Below are 16,817 nucleotides of genomic sequence, written 5' to 3' on the forward strand. Positions count from 1 at the left end.
GTGATTTATTTTGTCCTTTTAACAAATATTCACATGTATCAATTTCGTATTCATAATTTTCTCTGTTTTCTTAAAATTGCATAAGCTTCAGGCCTTACAATACTTGAATTCATCCCTGCATGAGATATTGTTTCTTATTGGGGGAGAACACTGAGGTGCTTACTGCGGAACTGTAAGAACCTATTGGTATGCAGCAGTAATATGACAAGGTAGATGGAGGTGATAAAAAGGGAGTTCAGAAAGAAGGTTTTAGGAAGGAGTAGAGGTGAGAATATCAGGAATGTGGGAAATAATAAAGAATGCAAATGGGTCAAAATGTTTCTTCAGTAACTACTCTACAGGTATATCCTAAAATTCTATCATTCTATAATTCCACCTTGCTTTCAAGGTGGTTACAGCCTAGAAGAGCAGTGGATAGAGGATGTTGACTGTGGAGGAGAAGTTTGATCAGGGTCTGAATGAACAAAAATATAAAATAAACCTGAAGAACTAGGAGAAAGATGTATTCACGGAAAGAAAACCGATTATTTAATAACTTTTTTGACAATGTGTATTTTCTTCTAGTTTCAGTAAGAGAAATATAGAAATGCAGAATACATTGGTTGATTCTGCAGGCTTCTGTCAGAACCAGTACCATAACTAAGTGTGGGTTACAGATATGCCTCCTCCCCTCCCAGAGAATTCCAGGTAACTTTGAGGTAATGTCTAAGAACAGACTGTAAGCTCCTGAGGGCAAAGAACTCTCCAGGAACTGAAACAGATCTTTTTAGACTTTTATCTCTTTCATTGGTTAATTTTTTACATAGTTCATATTTTACTTATTTATAGTGATGGAGTACAGCCATGTTCCAGATATAGTGACGAGGCTGGAGCAGAAAGAATATTCTGTGGGAATGCAGATTTTCATATCAGACTACAGGTTTTTCATATATATACTAAGTTACACTGAGAGTGGTGGAAAAAAATAAATTTGCTTTTTTTTCCTCTTAGGCTACCTTTGTTTTCTTTTACTCTCTAGTTTTTACTAGATCCCCGTCACTGTCAGGTATGGTGCTTGAGATTTCTAAGTTCTAGCACGTGTGTGCGCACGCACGCACGTGTGTGTGTGTGTGTGTGTGTGTGTGTGTGTGTGTGTGTGTGTAAATACATGGTCTATAGAGCAACCTCTCTTGGTCCTGTGGGTTATGAATGAAGAAAACATGGACCATACATTTCAGTAGGTGAGACAGAAAGTAAAACCTACTTATAAGTATCACATAATAAGTGGTAATAAGTGCTAAGGAGAAAAAGATAACAAGGAGAGTGGATATGCCAAATAGGAAGGTAGGGTTGAAATTTTAGATGGGATGTCAGGGAAGGCCTCGCCAAGAAGGCAAAAAATGAGGAAAGCCCCCAAGGAGAGGAAGGAGTGAGCTTGGAGTTATTGGTATTATAGGCAGAGGAATGAAAAGGGCACAGGCCCAGAGCAAGAGCCTGCCTGGTGTGTGCCAGGAATAATAAGACCGCAGGGAGGCCAGCATGGCTGGCAGTGAGTGAGAGAGAAGAAAGCAGGAATTTCCGGCAGAGAAGTAACCGATGTAACAGAATAACAGAAGTAACAGAGGTAGCATCTTCTAGGTCAGTGTAAGGACTTCAGCTTCTATTAATGTCAAATGAGAAGGCACTGGGCTGACACAAGCTGAATGACATTTAAATAAAATCACTCTGACTGCTATAAGGAGAACAGTTTGAAGGAGTAAAGAATAGGAAGGAGAGCAGTTAGGATGCTGTAGAAATAATCCAGGCATGAAATGTGGCTATTCAGACCAAGGTGGAAACAGGGGATGTGGAGATAAATGATATTATGTCATATATCTATAAATACTAATACAACATGTGTATTAAATTTCAGCTCAGTGAAAATGACCTCAATATGTTCATTCATTTGTTCCTGTACACAGTATTCAAGTTTAGTAGGCCAAAATGTACTTCACCATTTTTTTTAAAAACTTAAATCTCTACATAATATAACAGACCTACAGAGCATTTAACATTCAAGTCTTAAATCTTATTTTAATTAATACAATAAATATACGTTCTTTAATAGAAGTCATACAACCTAAACAGAAATGAAACCCTCAGAATGCTAATATTCTTGAACGTAGATGAGGAATCAGGAGTCCTGGCTTTTTGAACTACCACTCAGTATAATTTCTAAAACAGATTTCAGATCTGTAAACATAGTAATAGTTACATTTATCCTACCTATTTTACTGAAGTGCTGTAAAGATACAATGAGAAAAAATGGTCAAAATAACTTCGTAAAAAAACAACAATGAAGTCCCATCGTTGGTACGATTAACATAAGTGAAATAGATCTAATTTTATTCATTTTAATCAAAAAGACTTCTTATAATTAGATGGTATACATCTGAAAGTTTTGTGTAATTCATCTAAAATATGTTACCATTATTTTTTGTGATTGTTAATCATGTTTGCTTCTGAATTAGAGGAGATCATTTCTCTACGTGAATTTTAAAGAGCTGGAGGGAAAATAGCTGAGTTTTTTCTCTATTATTTGACAGATATTGCTGTTAAGGTGTCTTCTTAAACAACTCTGGTTTATTAATGGAAAAATCAATAATTGTAATACGTTGTATATACTATATTATATATAGAGATTGAAATTACATTCTGTTTACTGTGAGAACTTTTTGAATAGAATTCTACCATCAAATAGCATTTGTTATGTGTTGAACATCCATCCAGCCAAAGTGAATTATTTGCTAGTTCTTCTTCATGATGTTAATAGAATACTGGCACTTCTTATGAAGTAACTTAACACATAATTCATTTTATTTTTGTAAAGTTTCTCTTAGGCTGATAAAATGGTTATTGATTTTTTATTGTTTGAAATGACTTCTCTGTTTTATTTCTATCCTTTAACTCTTCAAATGATGAAAGAATTTATGTATTTAAAGTTCACTCTTTTAGTTTTGATTATACCATTCATAATAATTATATAGTGTCTTTGGCTCAAAATAAGCAAAATATAAAAACAACATTTTTATGCACAGAAATTGACCATGTTGTAATATTTCTAGTGATGAGTACTTAGGTTATGATTTTTTTTAAAAACTCTCCTTCTTTGTAAAAAAAAAATGTATTTTCTTATACTCTAGAATAGTATATTGGAATTTTTTGCTCTTAAATTTTGATTGGGAGATTTCTTTTTATAACTTTACTTTTCAAAACATAGTTTCCTTTTTGTCCAATTTTGCACATGATTTAAAGTTACAACTCAGAAGTCAAAGCAAAGCTCTGCGCATTTTGCCTGTCAAATAATGTTATGAAGTGGAATTTGTATCTTCTATATATATGCTCAGTGGAGAGGAGGATGATTTTGCCACTGGTTCAAACGTTTCCTGTATTTATTAAGAAACACTTTTCCTGGTATAAATTGATGATATTTTATGTTAAAATCCATTGTCTGAGTAGTGGGATACATTTAAATAACTTTATAAAGGGAATAGTACAGAACACATGAGTATCAAAAAAGGTTAAGAACATAATTAAAGTTAAAATCCTTGCTGGTTCGCTAGGGATACTGCAAGTAGAGGAGGCACCAGTTAAGACAAGCATTTCTCATGCACAATTGTGTCATTTTCCCTAGCTTCCTATGTCCATTTAACCCAACTCTGTATCTCTATATATAATCATGAGTGCATTTTGGATTAATCTGTTACTGTTAGCTGGTCATGATATCCTTTAGATTTGATGACATTAATCTGTTCATGCCATTTAATTAGAAAGTCAATAGAAAACATCCATTCTGGGTATTTTAACAAAATAAATAGGGAAATTAAACTGAGAAAAGTTTATAAATTTATGAACTGCACCCTATTTTAAATGAGATGATAGCATCACAAACCTATCATTGGATATCTCCACATGTTATATTATTTTCGGGGGGGTCAATAAAATTTTACTAATCTATGCATAACCCCTTTCCTGCCTTATTCAGCCACATTCTGTTGTAGCCTGTTTCAAGTAACATATCTAATTCTAAACACCATAAACTGTAGCCATAGAGTGACTTTGGTATCTGTACCAATCCTTCCAGGAAATATTGAACTGGAATAATAGATTATTTTAGTGGTCAGAGTGATTAGAAACAGAATCCTATCACGATAATCTTCTTCAAATTGGACCCACAAATCATGGATATATTCCCCTATTTACCTTAACTGTTTAAAAAGCATGAATTTGCAACACCTATACTGGAGTGTAAGAAACGTACGACTTTTTCTGTAAATCAAATGTAGTCAGTTCCAATCTTCCCTTCATCTACTGGTGAGAAGTTGAAACACTTCAATTTTTTGACGTTGCCTGCCCCACGAGCACTGGGGAAATTCCCAGTGAGGCTCTTACACATTCTAGAACACTGGGGGTTGGGCCTCTGTACCTTGACCCACACCGCATTGAGAGCAGTGTCCAAGCCTGCATGCTTCCTTGGCAGTGGGTGGCTCCTTTAAACTGTGACCGAATTTTCACGAGAGTAATGCTGCCTAGGTTGAGCCACCAAATCTAAGGTCAAGTTTTCTAATGGCACCGTACAGAAATTGTTCTTTTAGGTAATGCCATCTTCCCTGGATAATATAAGCGAGCAGGATACTGCTCTCTACTGCCCTTGCAACCTTGGGGGAGATCTTCTCCCTAGAACTGTCTACCTCCCCTTCCTTTCATTCACCCTACATTCTTCTTTTTTTCTTTTTAAAATTCTGTTTAGTACTTTTAACATTGAAACTTAAAAACCGCTTCATAGGTTTTTAAGTGTACGATACAGTATTGTTAATTAAAAGCACAATGTTATTTATCAGATATCTAAAGCTTATTTGTCCTGTATAACTGAACTTTTATACAAGTTAATAAGAAATTCCCCATTTCCCTCTCCCCCAGGCCCTGGCAACCACCATTCTATTCTTTGCTTCTATGAGTTTGACTATTTTAGATACCTCATATAGATGGAATCAAGCAGTATTCGTCCTCCTGTGACTGGTTTATTCCACTTAGCATAATATTTTCAGGGTTCATTCATGCCTCATATTACAGGATTTCCTGAATGCTGAACAATAAAGGCTGAATAATATTCCTTAATATTTATAAACCATATTTTCTCTATCCATTTATCTGTTAATGTATATTTAGGTTATTTCCACATTTTGGCTCTTGTGTATAGCACTGCAGAGAACATAGGAGCGCTGATAACTCTTTAAGATCCTGATTTCAGTTCTTTTGGATAAATACCCAGAAGTGGGATTGCTAGATCATGTGGTAATTCTACTTTTCATTTTTAGGAAGCTTCATACTGTTTTCCATAGTGGCTGCTCCATTTTGCATTGCAACCACCAGAGTACACTAGTTCCAATTTCTTCACTTCCTTACCAATACTTTCATTGTCTTTTGTGGGGTTTTGTTTGTTTGTTTGTTTGGGGTTTTTTTAAATAATAACCATCCTAACAGGTGTGAGATGATGTCTCATTGTGCTTTTGATTTGCATTTCCCTGATGATTAGTGATATTGAACAGTCCTTCCTACGTTATTTTCCCTTCCAGCGGGCCTCAGCCTAATTTCCCATCGTTGTGCCTGTAGAAATGTGAAATTGGTTTCCCTTCTGGGAGTGAAGTGGAGAAAAGAGATGAGAAAACCAATCAGCTTTCCTAATGGTCACTGTTTACCCACCATAAAATGATATATCCCACAACAACTTTCTGTTTGTTCAATAAGATCTTCAACTTTTGCATGCCCAAATCTTCAAATAATATTGTCATATAGATAATGAAATAATTTCTAAGTTATCTTTCTTTATTGTGGTTAAATATGTCAGTATAGATAATATATGTGTTCTTTGTGCTAGGTTTTACACATTTGAACATTGTTTATATTCAGGTGAGCTACTATGTTGTTTTGGTTAGCATAATTTGAATGAGTTTTCCTCTTTACTGACAGTAGCATTGGCCTGAGAGTTAAATGGAGTTCATATTTCTGCATTACCATCAGCTAACTGTGTGATGTTAGAAAAGTCATGTCACTTCATATTTCACTTCTCTAATATATTGTACAAAAGCCTAAAACTAGCACCTCTATACAGATCTTGCTTTATAATGAGTCTATGAATTAGTTGACATGCCTTTGCAAGACATTTCATTCATGTAATCCTCCTTCAATGACCCTTTTATTATTGACCATTAATACTGCAAAATATATGATCATCTGTTTTCTTTACAATTTTTTTAATGAATGGAGGCATATCTGTTTTACATCTGGAAGTGTGGAAGTCATTAATTCTAAATATTTTCAGTAGACTCAGACCTAGAAAAAAAAAACTGTGGGTAAGCTCAGACAGTTCAACAGTAGTCTTTGATATTTCCTAGATAATTTTTTATATTCAAAATGTCATAATTTTGTAATATGTAAATTTCATTTGAGAATTTATATATGCAAGCCATACCTTGCTGATTTTTAAAGTGTTTCAGGTGTACAGTATTGAACATCTTATCATAATTGAGGACATCTCCTTTAATCTGTAAATAAGCAAGACACTACTCAAATACTATTTTTTTTAACTTTACCTCCCTCCATTCTTTTTTCCTTTCTTTTTCCACCCTTCTTTCTTTCTTTCTTTTATATTAATGTATAAATAGGCTAAAATTGTAAAATATTTTAAAATGTAGTTTTGAAAAAGAATAAAATCCATCTACCTATGCATTTCTCTTATACTAACATTGCCTAACTTGAAAATGAATGAGTAATTAGTATAACTGTTGGGGACAATGTATTGGACTCCTGAAAATCACTTGCAGGGTTTGTTTGCTATTTAGAAAGCCAGGGCAGATAACCAGTTCAGCTGAGTTTTTCCTACTGCTGCTAGTTTATAGAGGGTTATTGAGAGCAGATGTCCAAATTTAGAAAATTAATCTAGAGTCATAGTTAATAATATCAGTGGAAAAAAGGATAAATTATAATAATTTATTATATGCATATTTTAAAATTATTTTGTGGGGTTTTTTATCTCAGCTGCATCCAATTCTCATTTCACAGCACACCAGCCCTGTTGGTTCCCATAAGGTCCCCTCCTCTGTGTGTGTGGTGGGGGGGGGGGCTGTTTGCTTGTTTGTTTATTCATTCATTTATTAACTCGTTTCTTTCTTTTTATCTCACTTTCTTTTCCTATCTGTTCTTCCCTCCATGAAAAACCATGATAATTTATGTAATGGTCTGTTGTTTATTTGTATGATATATAATGTTAGTATGTGTGAATATCATTTTAATGAACATAAATGTCATTGTCCTATAGATCAGATCCTGTTTCTCACTTGTTTTTACTCGGCAGATGATTTTAAGATGGATCTGCCCTTTGGTGTTAACACCTGGTATGTTCTCTTTCCTAAAACTGCAAAGGGTTTCCATCATGAGTATTTAATAAGCTCTCGTTGTCCATTTTTCCTGATACTACCACCTCCACACAAATAGAAAGTCAAGACGATTTCTGGGTCCTAGGGTGTACATATGCTTAATTTAACGACGTTCTGCCACACTGCACTCCAGAGTGGTTGCATTTGTCTGCATTCCCATTAAAATAATTACATGTTTATAAATTGTAAATGAGCAGTTGTTTTTTTTCATCCTAACAGTCATAGTATTCTCACATCATAGAGTGGGGATAAAGCTAAAAAACCTCCAAGCAATTATAATCTCTCTTGAAGTCAAGGTCCCCTAAATCCCATATCCTGGTCAACACGCTGTATTTTCTGGCTTTCAAACTTTCCTCAATATGATGAGCGTTAAGTAATACATCATTATTGCTTTGATTTCAACTTTCTAATCTCTAATGAGTCTGGGCTTTTCTTCATATACTTAAAACACTTCTGAATTTCCTTCTCTGTGAATCTTCATTTTACTAATTGCCAAGATACTTCTGCTCTTTCTAGTAGAGAATCATTTTTATTAATTTTTATAACAGCATAAAATAGTAGATACAAAGGTGGGGATCATCACAAAGGTGATGAATTGTGTAGTGCCTGCCACATAAATATTTGTGGAATAAATAAAAGTCATGAGCTTTTGTGTGACATATGTTTGGATATACATTAACTTATAAGATTTTGACTGTTAATGCAATAATTTTAATACAGAAGATGTTTTTGCAGTAATGGTAAATATTATAGACAGAGAAATAACATACATGAACTTCTGAATTGTAAAGATAAGAATAGCTTTTGCCAATTTCAGAAACATATGAAATTCAGTAATCCCAGCAGTTATAAAAACACATATTTGAGAATGTTTTATAGTGATTGATGTTTTTAGAATTCAAAAATTACCTGATTATTGTCTTTTTTCAGTTTTTAATAACGTATTAGGTATAAGACTTTGAGCAGTAATTCTATCATGACTGTTGCACATCCAAAAAAATTCATATTATCTTAGTTTTCCTATTAAAAGTTATTAGAAGAGGCACTTTCTAGGGATATAATTGAAGTATCATCTATGCAATCTCAAACTTGAACAACTGGTTAACATACATGTTGATATAATTTCAACATAAAGAAAATATGTTTGCTCATAATGCTAAATAATAGATAAAATCATTCATGTGTTCACTGTGTTCTGGGAATTATTTCTAAACCAAAATCAGAGTAAAAAGTTTCTGTAAGATTGAATATGCTTACGTTCAAATCATTGAAATGATAAAATCCTACCTTGGTTTCTGTGTAGTATGATCAAACAATTTCTGCATGCATTTTAAAATAGTTTATAGGATTTTACAATTAAAGTATTTTCAAAGATATCATATTTGAAGACACATACTTAACAGTACTTAATTCTCACAATGACTAAAAGCCATATTATGAATTTAAAAGTAGTTTGTATATTCACTTGGTTATTTTACTGTGGTTCTTGTAGGATTTGTAGGAAGTTGGAGAGGCAGAGGAAAGGGAACTGTGTTCAAGTCACATTCCCTATAGATCGCATACTCACCATTGAAACCAAAAATAAAAGGATAAAAGAACTGGCAAAATCTTTTGAACTGCAGTACTGCCCCAGTGCTAGTGGGAAACTCAGTAAGGGGAAAAGAAGTTCAGCTGGTATATCTTAGGACAGAGCAAATCATGTAGTTCATGATCTCAGGTATATATCTAGGTTAAGATCCTAGTTATCTGTATTTTTCATCAGTTTTATTAATGTGTCTAAATAGTTTTCCTGTTTACAACTAGAAGCATTTATTCATTTCACTGGATAAATATGTTTTATAAATTTGCCCCTTTAAGATGTGAAAAATGAACAGGTAAATTCAACAGAAGAAGCATGAAGATTATGCAGCTATTTCCTTTCATAGAATTTGCTCCTGCAGAAAAGTGACAATGCAATTTTTGAATTATAGCACTATTAATTTGTTTCAATTCAGAATCATCTGTTCATAAATGTACTCTTTCTCGTGACTAAGAAAAAGTGTGTTTTTCAGTGTGCTTTTCCTCTTTCAGCTCTAAATTTTTCTTTAGTGGTATTATCACTGTCTTTTATGTAATTTTCTCATTTTATGTGTACAACAGCCTGGGATTGTTGAAATAAACCTAAGGCCCATCTGAAGATAAAGTTTTCTTGGAGTAAGTTATAGAAAAGTCATTCTTGTTTGTGTTATTGTGGGCATTTTTATGGACTTCTTTTGCCATTTCCCAATAGTAAAAGAACTTCCCTTAACTTGTTTGCAACTGGTAATATGCTTTCCAATGTATATCAAAATCATTAAAACTTTTAAAGACCCAGTCATGCCATGTTGAGAATTTCCCATGGAAGCCAATAGTGAGTAATAGGGAATTTCACATTGGCATCTGTGAAGCTCATTGAAAACCTAATTGTTCAACAAGTATTTCTTTTTATTTAAATTATAACCTAGTCATGGCATACAGGTATTTTTTTCTCAGGTAAAGCTGGTAGCATTCACAAATATCTGGGCACTATAACTCTGGATGGTTTCATCGAATTTATATCTAGCCCACATAGCTACATATTAGGACCATGTGATTTGTGCCAAATACATTCCCAAAATTATTTGACAGCTCATATAAAATGGACAAAAATACTAAATGTAAAATATTGAAATATTAATTATGTTACTACTTTTTTGTATGAAAATAACCTTTCTAGGAAGAGAGGAAACATGAAATGCTCTGTAACCAGTCCAGCAACATAATTTATGGGACCCAGTGCAAAATAAAAATATAGGACTCTTTGTTCAAACAGTGTTAAGAATTTCAAGATGGCAGTAGCAAAGCATTAAACCAAGCATGGGGCCCTGCTGAGCACAGGGCATACTATTGCACAGGCCACACACACACCCATGACGCTGCCCTCTGTATAACATTTCTGCTGCTTCTACTCAGGACTGTCTTGCATGCAGCGAAGAAAAATACACACCATGGGAATCTTTTTTATCTGAGCAAAGTTGAAGCTGTAACAATTTCTTAAAGGGAGCTTCGCAACAAAATCCTAATGACTTTTTTCTACCACTCCTATTCTGCAATAGAATGGAAGTTTGCACTCTTCTAGTTGCTCGTTGCCCGTGGAAAAATTATATTGGTGGTTGCAATTATTTTTTTCCCACACAAAATTGGTTTAAGCAATATACAGTCAAGAATGTTTTTTTTAAAGCAGTGTGAACAAAATGCATGTGTTTGATACTATTTAATAGATTTTCAAGAGCAATGTTTTGCATGTTCTGTTTGACATATTTTATGTGTTCAGGTAAGTTGATGAAATCAAACTTCATATGATTTTGATATTAATGTTCCAGAGAACTTTGAACTGATGTTCTCTGAAATGGTGTGCTGAGTTGGTTTTTAAATGCAAAGCAATGTCTTCTGTGCCTTGTGGACCCAGATGAGACAGCACACCTTTTTTATTTTATACTTGAATTTGTCTTTGTAGGCATGCAAGTATTGGAATGGAATGGAATTCCTTTAACTTCCAAAACATATGAAGAAGTGCAGAGTATCATTAGTCAGCAAAGTGGGGAAGCAGAAATATGTGTAAGACTGTGAGTTTTTCCCCATCTTTTTGTTTCCATTTTTTGGCTATTCATATCTCTTTTAATTTAAAATTGTTAAGGTGGAACCTTTGCCAGTCAGCAAGATTTCCTGTAATTAGAACATGAAGTGAATACAAGTTTTATAGATTTCTTGTGTTCAGAATCAAAGTCTAAAGCATAGAAAGAATCCAGCTAATTTTGTTTCTGATTATGTCCCCTTTCATGCTTTTATTGAAACATGCGTCATTTAAATGAAAGCCTAAACCCATTTAGATTTCATGGATGTGTACAGTATTTCAAAATGAACTTATATTTAATCCATAAAGATTTCACCTTAAATAATCATTTTTATCAGCTGACTTTTAACAGCATTGCAAATATAGATTTGGTTAGAAGGGTGAGCATGCTTTGAAATTGCTTTATATCATTAACCACTTCTCATTTACCTACTGAAAAAATATATTCAGCATAGTTGGGAAAAAAGGCCTTTTGTCTCAGACTTCCTCAGTTGCTTTCTTAATTTTTTTTGTTTTGTTTTAATTTTTAGGGACCTCAGTATGCTGTCAGATTCTGAAAATCCCCAGCACCTAGAACTTCATGAACCACCAAAAGCTGGTAAGTGAAAGCAGTCTGCTTCCAACTGTGGGTAAAGATGTAGATTTAAATGGAGGAGTAATTGTAGAGGCAGATGTAGCTGTAGATGAAGACGTAGACATATACATAGATATAGGCAAAAATAAATTTATAGACATGTTTATATATTTATGTAATCATAAAGAAAATCAAAAGCATTGTAACTACACTTTTAGCGTTCTAGGAAAACACATATTTACATGTTAGACCCATTAAAGAAATTCATATGAAATTCTTACTGTGAGAGTTTATATTTTTAATTCTTTAAAATTAAATTCATTGTATGAAAGTAATCCATGGAGCCATTTGTTTGGGGTCCTATATAATTTTTAGATGATACTGGTTCTTTTTTAGCAGTTGGTTTTGGAACACTTACTCCTAAACCTTTTGATTGCCTTTTATGATAAATAAAATTCAACATATAATTTCATAACTACATAATGAGGTAGATTTATCTCTTAGATAACAAATACAGTCTATACATTTAAATCACTTATAAGACTAAAAGTTTCACTATAGCTTTGTTCAACAAATATTTATTGGGCACTTCCTATGTTGTAGTCAGCATTTCTAAGAGGCTGGGTCACTGCACTGAACAGAACAGGCCAAGGCCTATAGAAATTTTCATACATCTGTAAATGTAAATATGTTCTTTGAAATTTCTCGCTTAGAGAAATAGATATATAAGATTTCAAGAAGGAAAAACAGCCAGTCATGCAAATTAAATGCCAGTGAGTAAAACAATATTTTATCATGCATAGAATTCTCTATATAAAACATTTAAAAACATTTTTCTGAAGATATAATAGGAACCTCCATTTTCCTTTGTAATTTAGTATTCTTTCACTTTTCTCTGAACCTTCCAGACTTCTTTAAAAATAGATTCATAAAGGTACAATTGCATGTATTTTTTTAATTTAGCTTGTTTTATAAGTAACTATAAAACTTTTATAAGTTCTAGATGACTTTGTTATCTAGAACTCAGATAAGTTCCATGGTATTAAGTACCTATGAAACTGAGACTGTGTGAAGCCATTTCATTTTGTTGCAGTGGATAAAGCAAAATCCCCAGGGGTTGATCCTAAGCAGTTGGCTGCAGAGCTCCAGAAGGTCTCGCTACAGCAGTCACCACTGGTTCTGTCGTCCGTCGTTGAAAAAGGATCTCATGTTCATTCAGGTCCTACATCAGCAGGATCCAGTTCTGTTCCCAGCCCTGGGCAACCAGGGTCACCCTCAGTGAGCAAAAAGAAACACAGCAGCAGCAAGGTGAGAAGTGTCCAATGCAACCTCCAAGTTACTTATTTTCTAGCTCCTTATTCAGACTAGGAGATAGGAAATACAATATTATTTCCTAAGGTGTTTTTCATGTGATTTCTCCTTTCCTAATGATCTACTGAAACAAACAAAAAATGTTTCCATTTCTGCATTTATAACTGATCAGGATGTATCAAAATGATGTATTTCTACATCTCTTAAAATATTGTAGCAGTTATTATTATGGGGAACTTGAAAAATGTCTCTAATGCTTCATGGTCTTTTTCTTTGTTGTTGTTACACAAATCTGAGCCTCTGTATATCAAATATATCTTTGTATCTTTTTGGAAACACAAGATATACATTACAATAGATTTTGTAACTTAAGTAGAAGGTAAAACGGACAAAGAAATGATGATAATTTAGGACAACAAGAAAGAAGGAAAGCCAGTAATATAGTATTGCCATTTTGAAATTTATCCCGAATTCCGTAGTAATAAATTTTCTCTTGATGCAGCTCTTCATTTAGAACAAACGTTTCTAACATTATTATTTTGGAGTTACTGGGGAATTAAAAGAAAACATGAATTAATTTTTTAACTTTATAAAATCAGATGATAATATAGACAATTTGTGATTTTCCCCCATAGATTTGATTATTAATAGAGAAACTCTCTTCATGGTTGATAAATACATTTAAAAAGGTTTTTTGTTTGTTTGTTTAACCACAAATAAGATTTTTTCTTTATATGTTGAGATATATAGGAAGGACAGGCTGTGGTTGGATAAGTTGACTAGACTTCAGAAAATAAAGTTTTTTCTACTAAGTGTAAAAACACAGCAGATGTCACTAAAAAAACCCTTTTATTCAGAAGCAAAAAAGAATGGTAGGATGATCTTAAGCATTGCATCATAAAATGACTTGTTTCAAACTAAGTATAGTAAGGTTTTGTGAGGAATAAGTTCAAGGATCGACTCAATTTCAAAATAAATTTTAACACAACTGTATTTTACCACATGTGTTAATTTTGAAGAATTACCTCGTGGAGGCACCCTGTCTCTGGAGTTACACACTGATACCATTTCTGATTCCTTTCTCAGTATCTCCACACAGTAGAACTAAAGACATGACAGACTTGGCTAGCAAAGTTTTCACACCAAGCACATTGTAGTTCTATAAGTCTGTCATCCAGATATTTTTTATTTCAGCATTTGACATCACCATCCTCCCAGAAAATTAAGTACAAATGTACGACATTTGCCTCTTCTTTTATCTTCATTCACTGAATCTTAATCCTGTGAATTTTACTTTTTTAATAAGTCTTTAATAATTTTTTATGTTCTCTGAACTTGCCAACTTCTTTAGCTAAGCATTATTTTTTTGGCCAACAGTATTGCACTCACTGCTGGTCACTCCACTCACCAGTCTCTTTTCCTTCCTCTTAAACTACCCTACAACTATCTGATCTGTGACACCATGTTCTGATTGGATCACTGTCCTGTCAAAAATGAAGCCCTGCTCCCAGGAATGTCAGCTTCTCTACCTCTGTCTAAGACCCTGTCCTGCTCATTCTAAGAGAGCCTGGTCAATGGTTTTCCTTAGAAGATTATCACCATAAGCTTAATTTTGTGAGATCTTTACAATAGCCTTGCTAATAAGTACTCTATTTATTAGGGTTTTAAACTCATTCCTACTTTCCACAGACGTTTTTGGATGCCACCTCAGTGTCACGGGTCATAATTGGTACCCAAGATACAAGAAGGGGTAAAATCCTTCCCTGTATACTACGTAGATGAGTGGTTCTTAAAGCGTGCTCCCAGTCTAACAGCACCAGCATCATCTAGGAACTTGTTAAAAATGCAGACTCTTGATCCCACCCTAGGCCTTCTGAATCAGAGACCCCAGGGATGGGACCAAGCAACCTGGGTTTTAATAAGTTCTCCAAGTGAGTGTGGTGCCCCTTGTAATTTGAAAAGTGCTGATCTACATATAGATGAAGAGGATATATAAACAAATTTAGTAAAGCTGTAATGTTGGTGGTCATTAAGAAGTACACGGAGCACTCTTAGGAGAGTGGGGTTAGAAAAGCTGGCATTTAGCTAATGAACTGGTTTGGTAAAGGGGAGAAAGGAACCAACATCCAAAGAAGAGAATGCAACATGAAGAAAATCTCAGAAACAGAAAATTGTATGCTTAGGACATAGGTGTACAAAAGATATAGGGGTAAGAAATAGAGGAGAAGCCTAGATGATTGTAAACTGGAAGACATTACATGCCATGTATGGCTTTTACAATCTGTGGAAAATAAAGAGCCAGTGATAAGTGAAAATAAAATAACAGGAAACCTTCCTCCACAACGTCTTTCCGTATTCTAATCCTTCCTTAAGTCAGAAGTTATCCTTCCTTCCTCCTTCCCTCCATCCAAAGTGCCAGATGCTTTATGTACCTCCTAAGACAATTTGTATCTTGATTATAATTACTTGTCTCCTTATTTTATCCTCCCAAATGGGCTGCAAACTCATTGAGAACCAAGAACCATTTCTTGCTTCTTCTAGCTCCCTAAGTGCATGGTAGAGTAGCTTGCATAGACCGTAACAGAATAAATTAAAATTAAATTAAAACGTCAGCGGCACCTGTGAGTCTCTGTAATATTATGGGGGTACAAAATATAATTGTTTTGTAATATGTTAACTTTTTTGGTAATGAGTAGAAGATGAAAACAGGTATTGTAGGACAAACATCAAGGAAATAATATGAGCAGGTTTTATGATATGTGGTCATTCTTTTCTGTGCCAGGAATGTGGCCTATGTAGTTTTTATAGAAGTTTTGCTAAGATAAAGAGTTATAGAGCTGCGCTGTCCCTGACAGTAGCTGCTAGCCACATGTGACAGCTGAGCTCTTGAAATGTGGCTAGTCCTAATTGAGATATGCTGTAAAAGTGAATTACACAGCAAATTTCAAAGACTTAGTATAAAAAAAGAATGTAAAATAGCTCATTACAACTTTTATATTGATTTAATCGTGAAATGATAATATTTTCAATGATTTGGATCAAATAAAATATGTCAGTAAAAATTCATTTCACCCATTTATTTTTATATTTTTAATGTTACTACTAGAATATTTCAAATAACCTGTGTGGCTCACATTATATTCTACTGGACAGCGTTGGTATATTCCTTTTTAACTCTTATTAGTAGTAATAATAATCAAATCTGGTTATTTTTGAGATTTTATATATATATAGAAATGTATAGTCAATAGATGTTAACACTCTTGAAGAAAGGTACTACCACCTATTCATCTTTTGGGGGGGGTTATCATCAACATTTAGCTGGTACTGAATTTCTTAAAACATTTTTGCTGAATGAATGAATGAATTTAACGATAGTTCTTGGCCAGTCAACGTGTAGTATGCATAAAAAGCAATACTTTTATTTGTTCTCTAAATTCTGCAATGTTAAGAAAATTGATATTGAGAGATTAGAGAAATATCAAGCAGTTGTCTAAAACTCACATGTTCCTGAGTCAGGTAATATAATATTTAAAAATATAGCATATGTTCTTCAGTTAATTTAGAAAATTATAGTTATAACATCCTTTTGTTTTTACTAGGTATGAGGCTAACTATATATTAAATAATAAAACATTAATGTAATAGAATGTATTAAAACTAAAAATTTAAATCATAGCATAATTATACATTTAGATATTTAGAGCACCATCTATTAAACATTTTGAATGATTATTCATAAGTAATTATTAATCTATTAATACTCTAAGTGATTACTTCTGAGTAAATGTAAGTAAAATATGAATCTATTTAGATATATGTTTAAGTTAAATGTTATGTATATAAG

General features: G+C 33.4%; 1 protein-coding gene across 1 annotated transcript in view; it reads left to right on the plus strand.

The window, feature by feature from the left end:
- Positions 1 to 16,817, plus strand: part of PCLO (piccolo presynaptic cytomatrix protein) — a 365,674-nt gene that overhangs the window by 266,996 nt on the left and 81,861 nt on the right. Inside the window, exons 11-13 of the mRNA XM_060156163.1 lie at positions 10,969 to 11,077; positions 11,616 to 11,683; positions 12,753 to 12,967. Of these exons, the coding sequence (XP_060012146.1) occupies positions 10,969 to 11,077; positions 11,616 to 11,683; positions 12,753 to 12,967 (392 nt within the window). The remainder of the gene's footprint in view (positions 1 to 10,968; positions 11,078 to 11,615; positions 11,684 to 12,752; positions 12,968 to 16,817) is intronic.

Source organism: Lagenorhynchus albirostris, chromosome 8, assembly GCF_949774975.1.
Source record: "Lagenorhynchus albirostris chromosome 8, mLagAlb1.1, whole genome shotgun sequence".
NCBI classification, from domain to species: Eukaryota; Metazoa; Chordata; class Mammalia; order Artiodactyla; family Delphinidae; genus Lagenorhynchus; species Lagenorhynchus albirostris.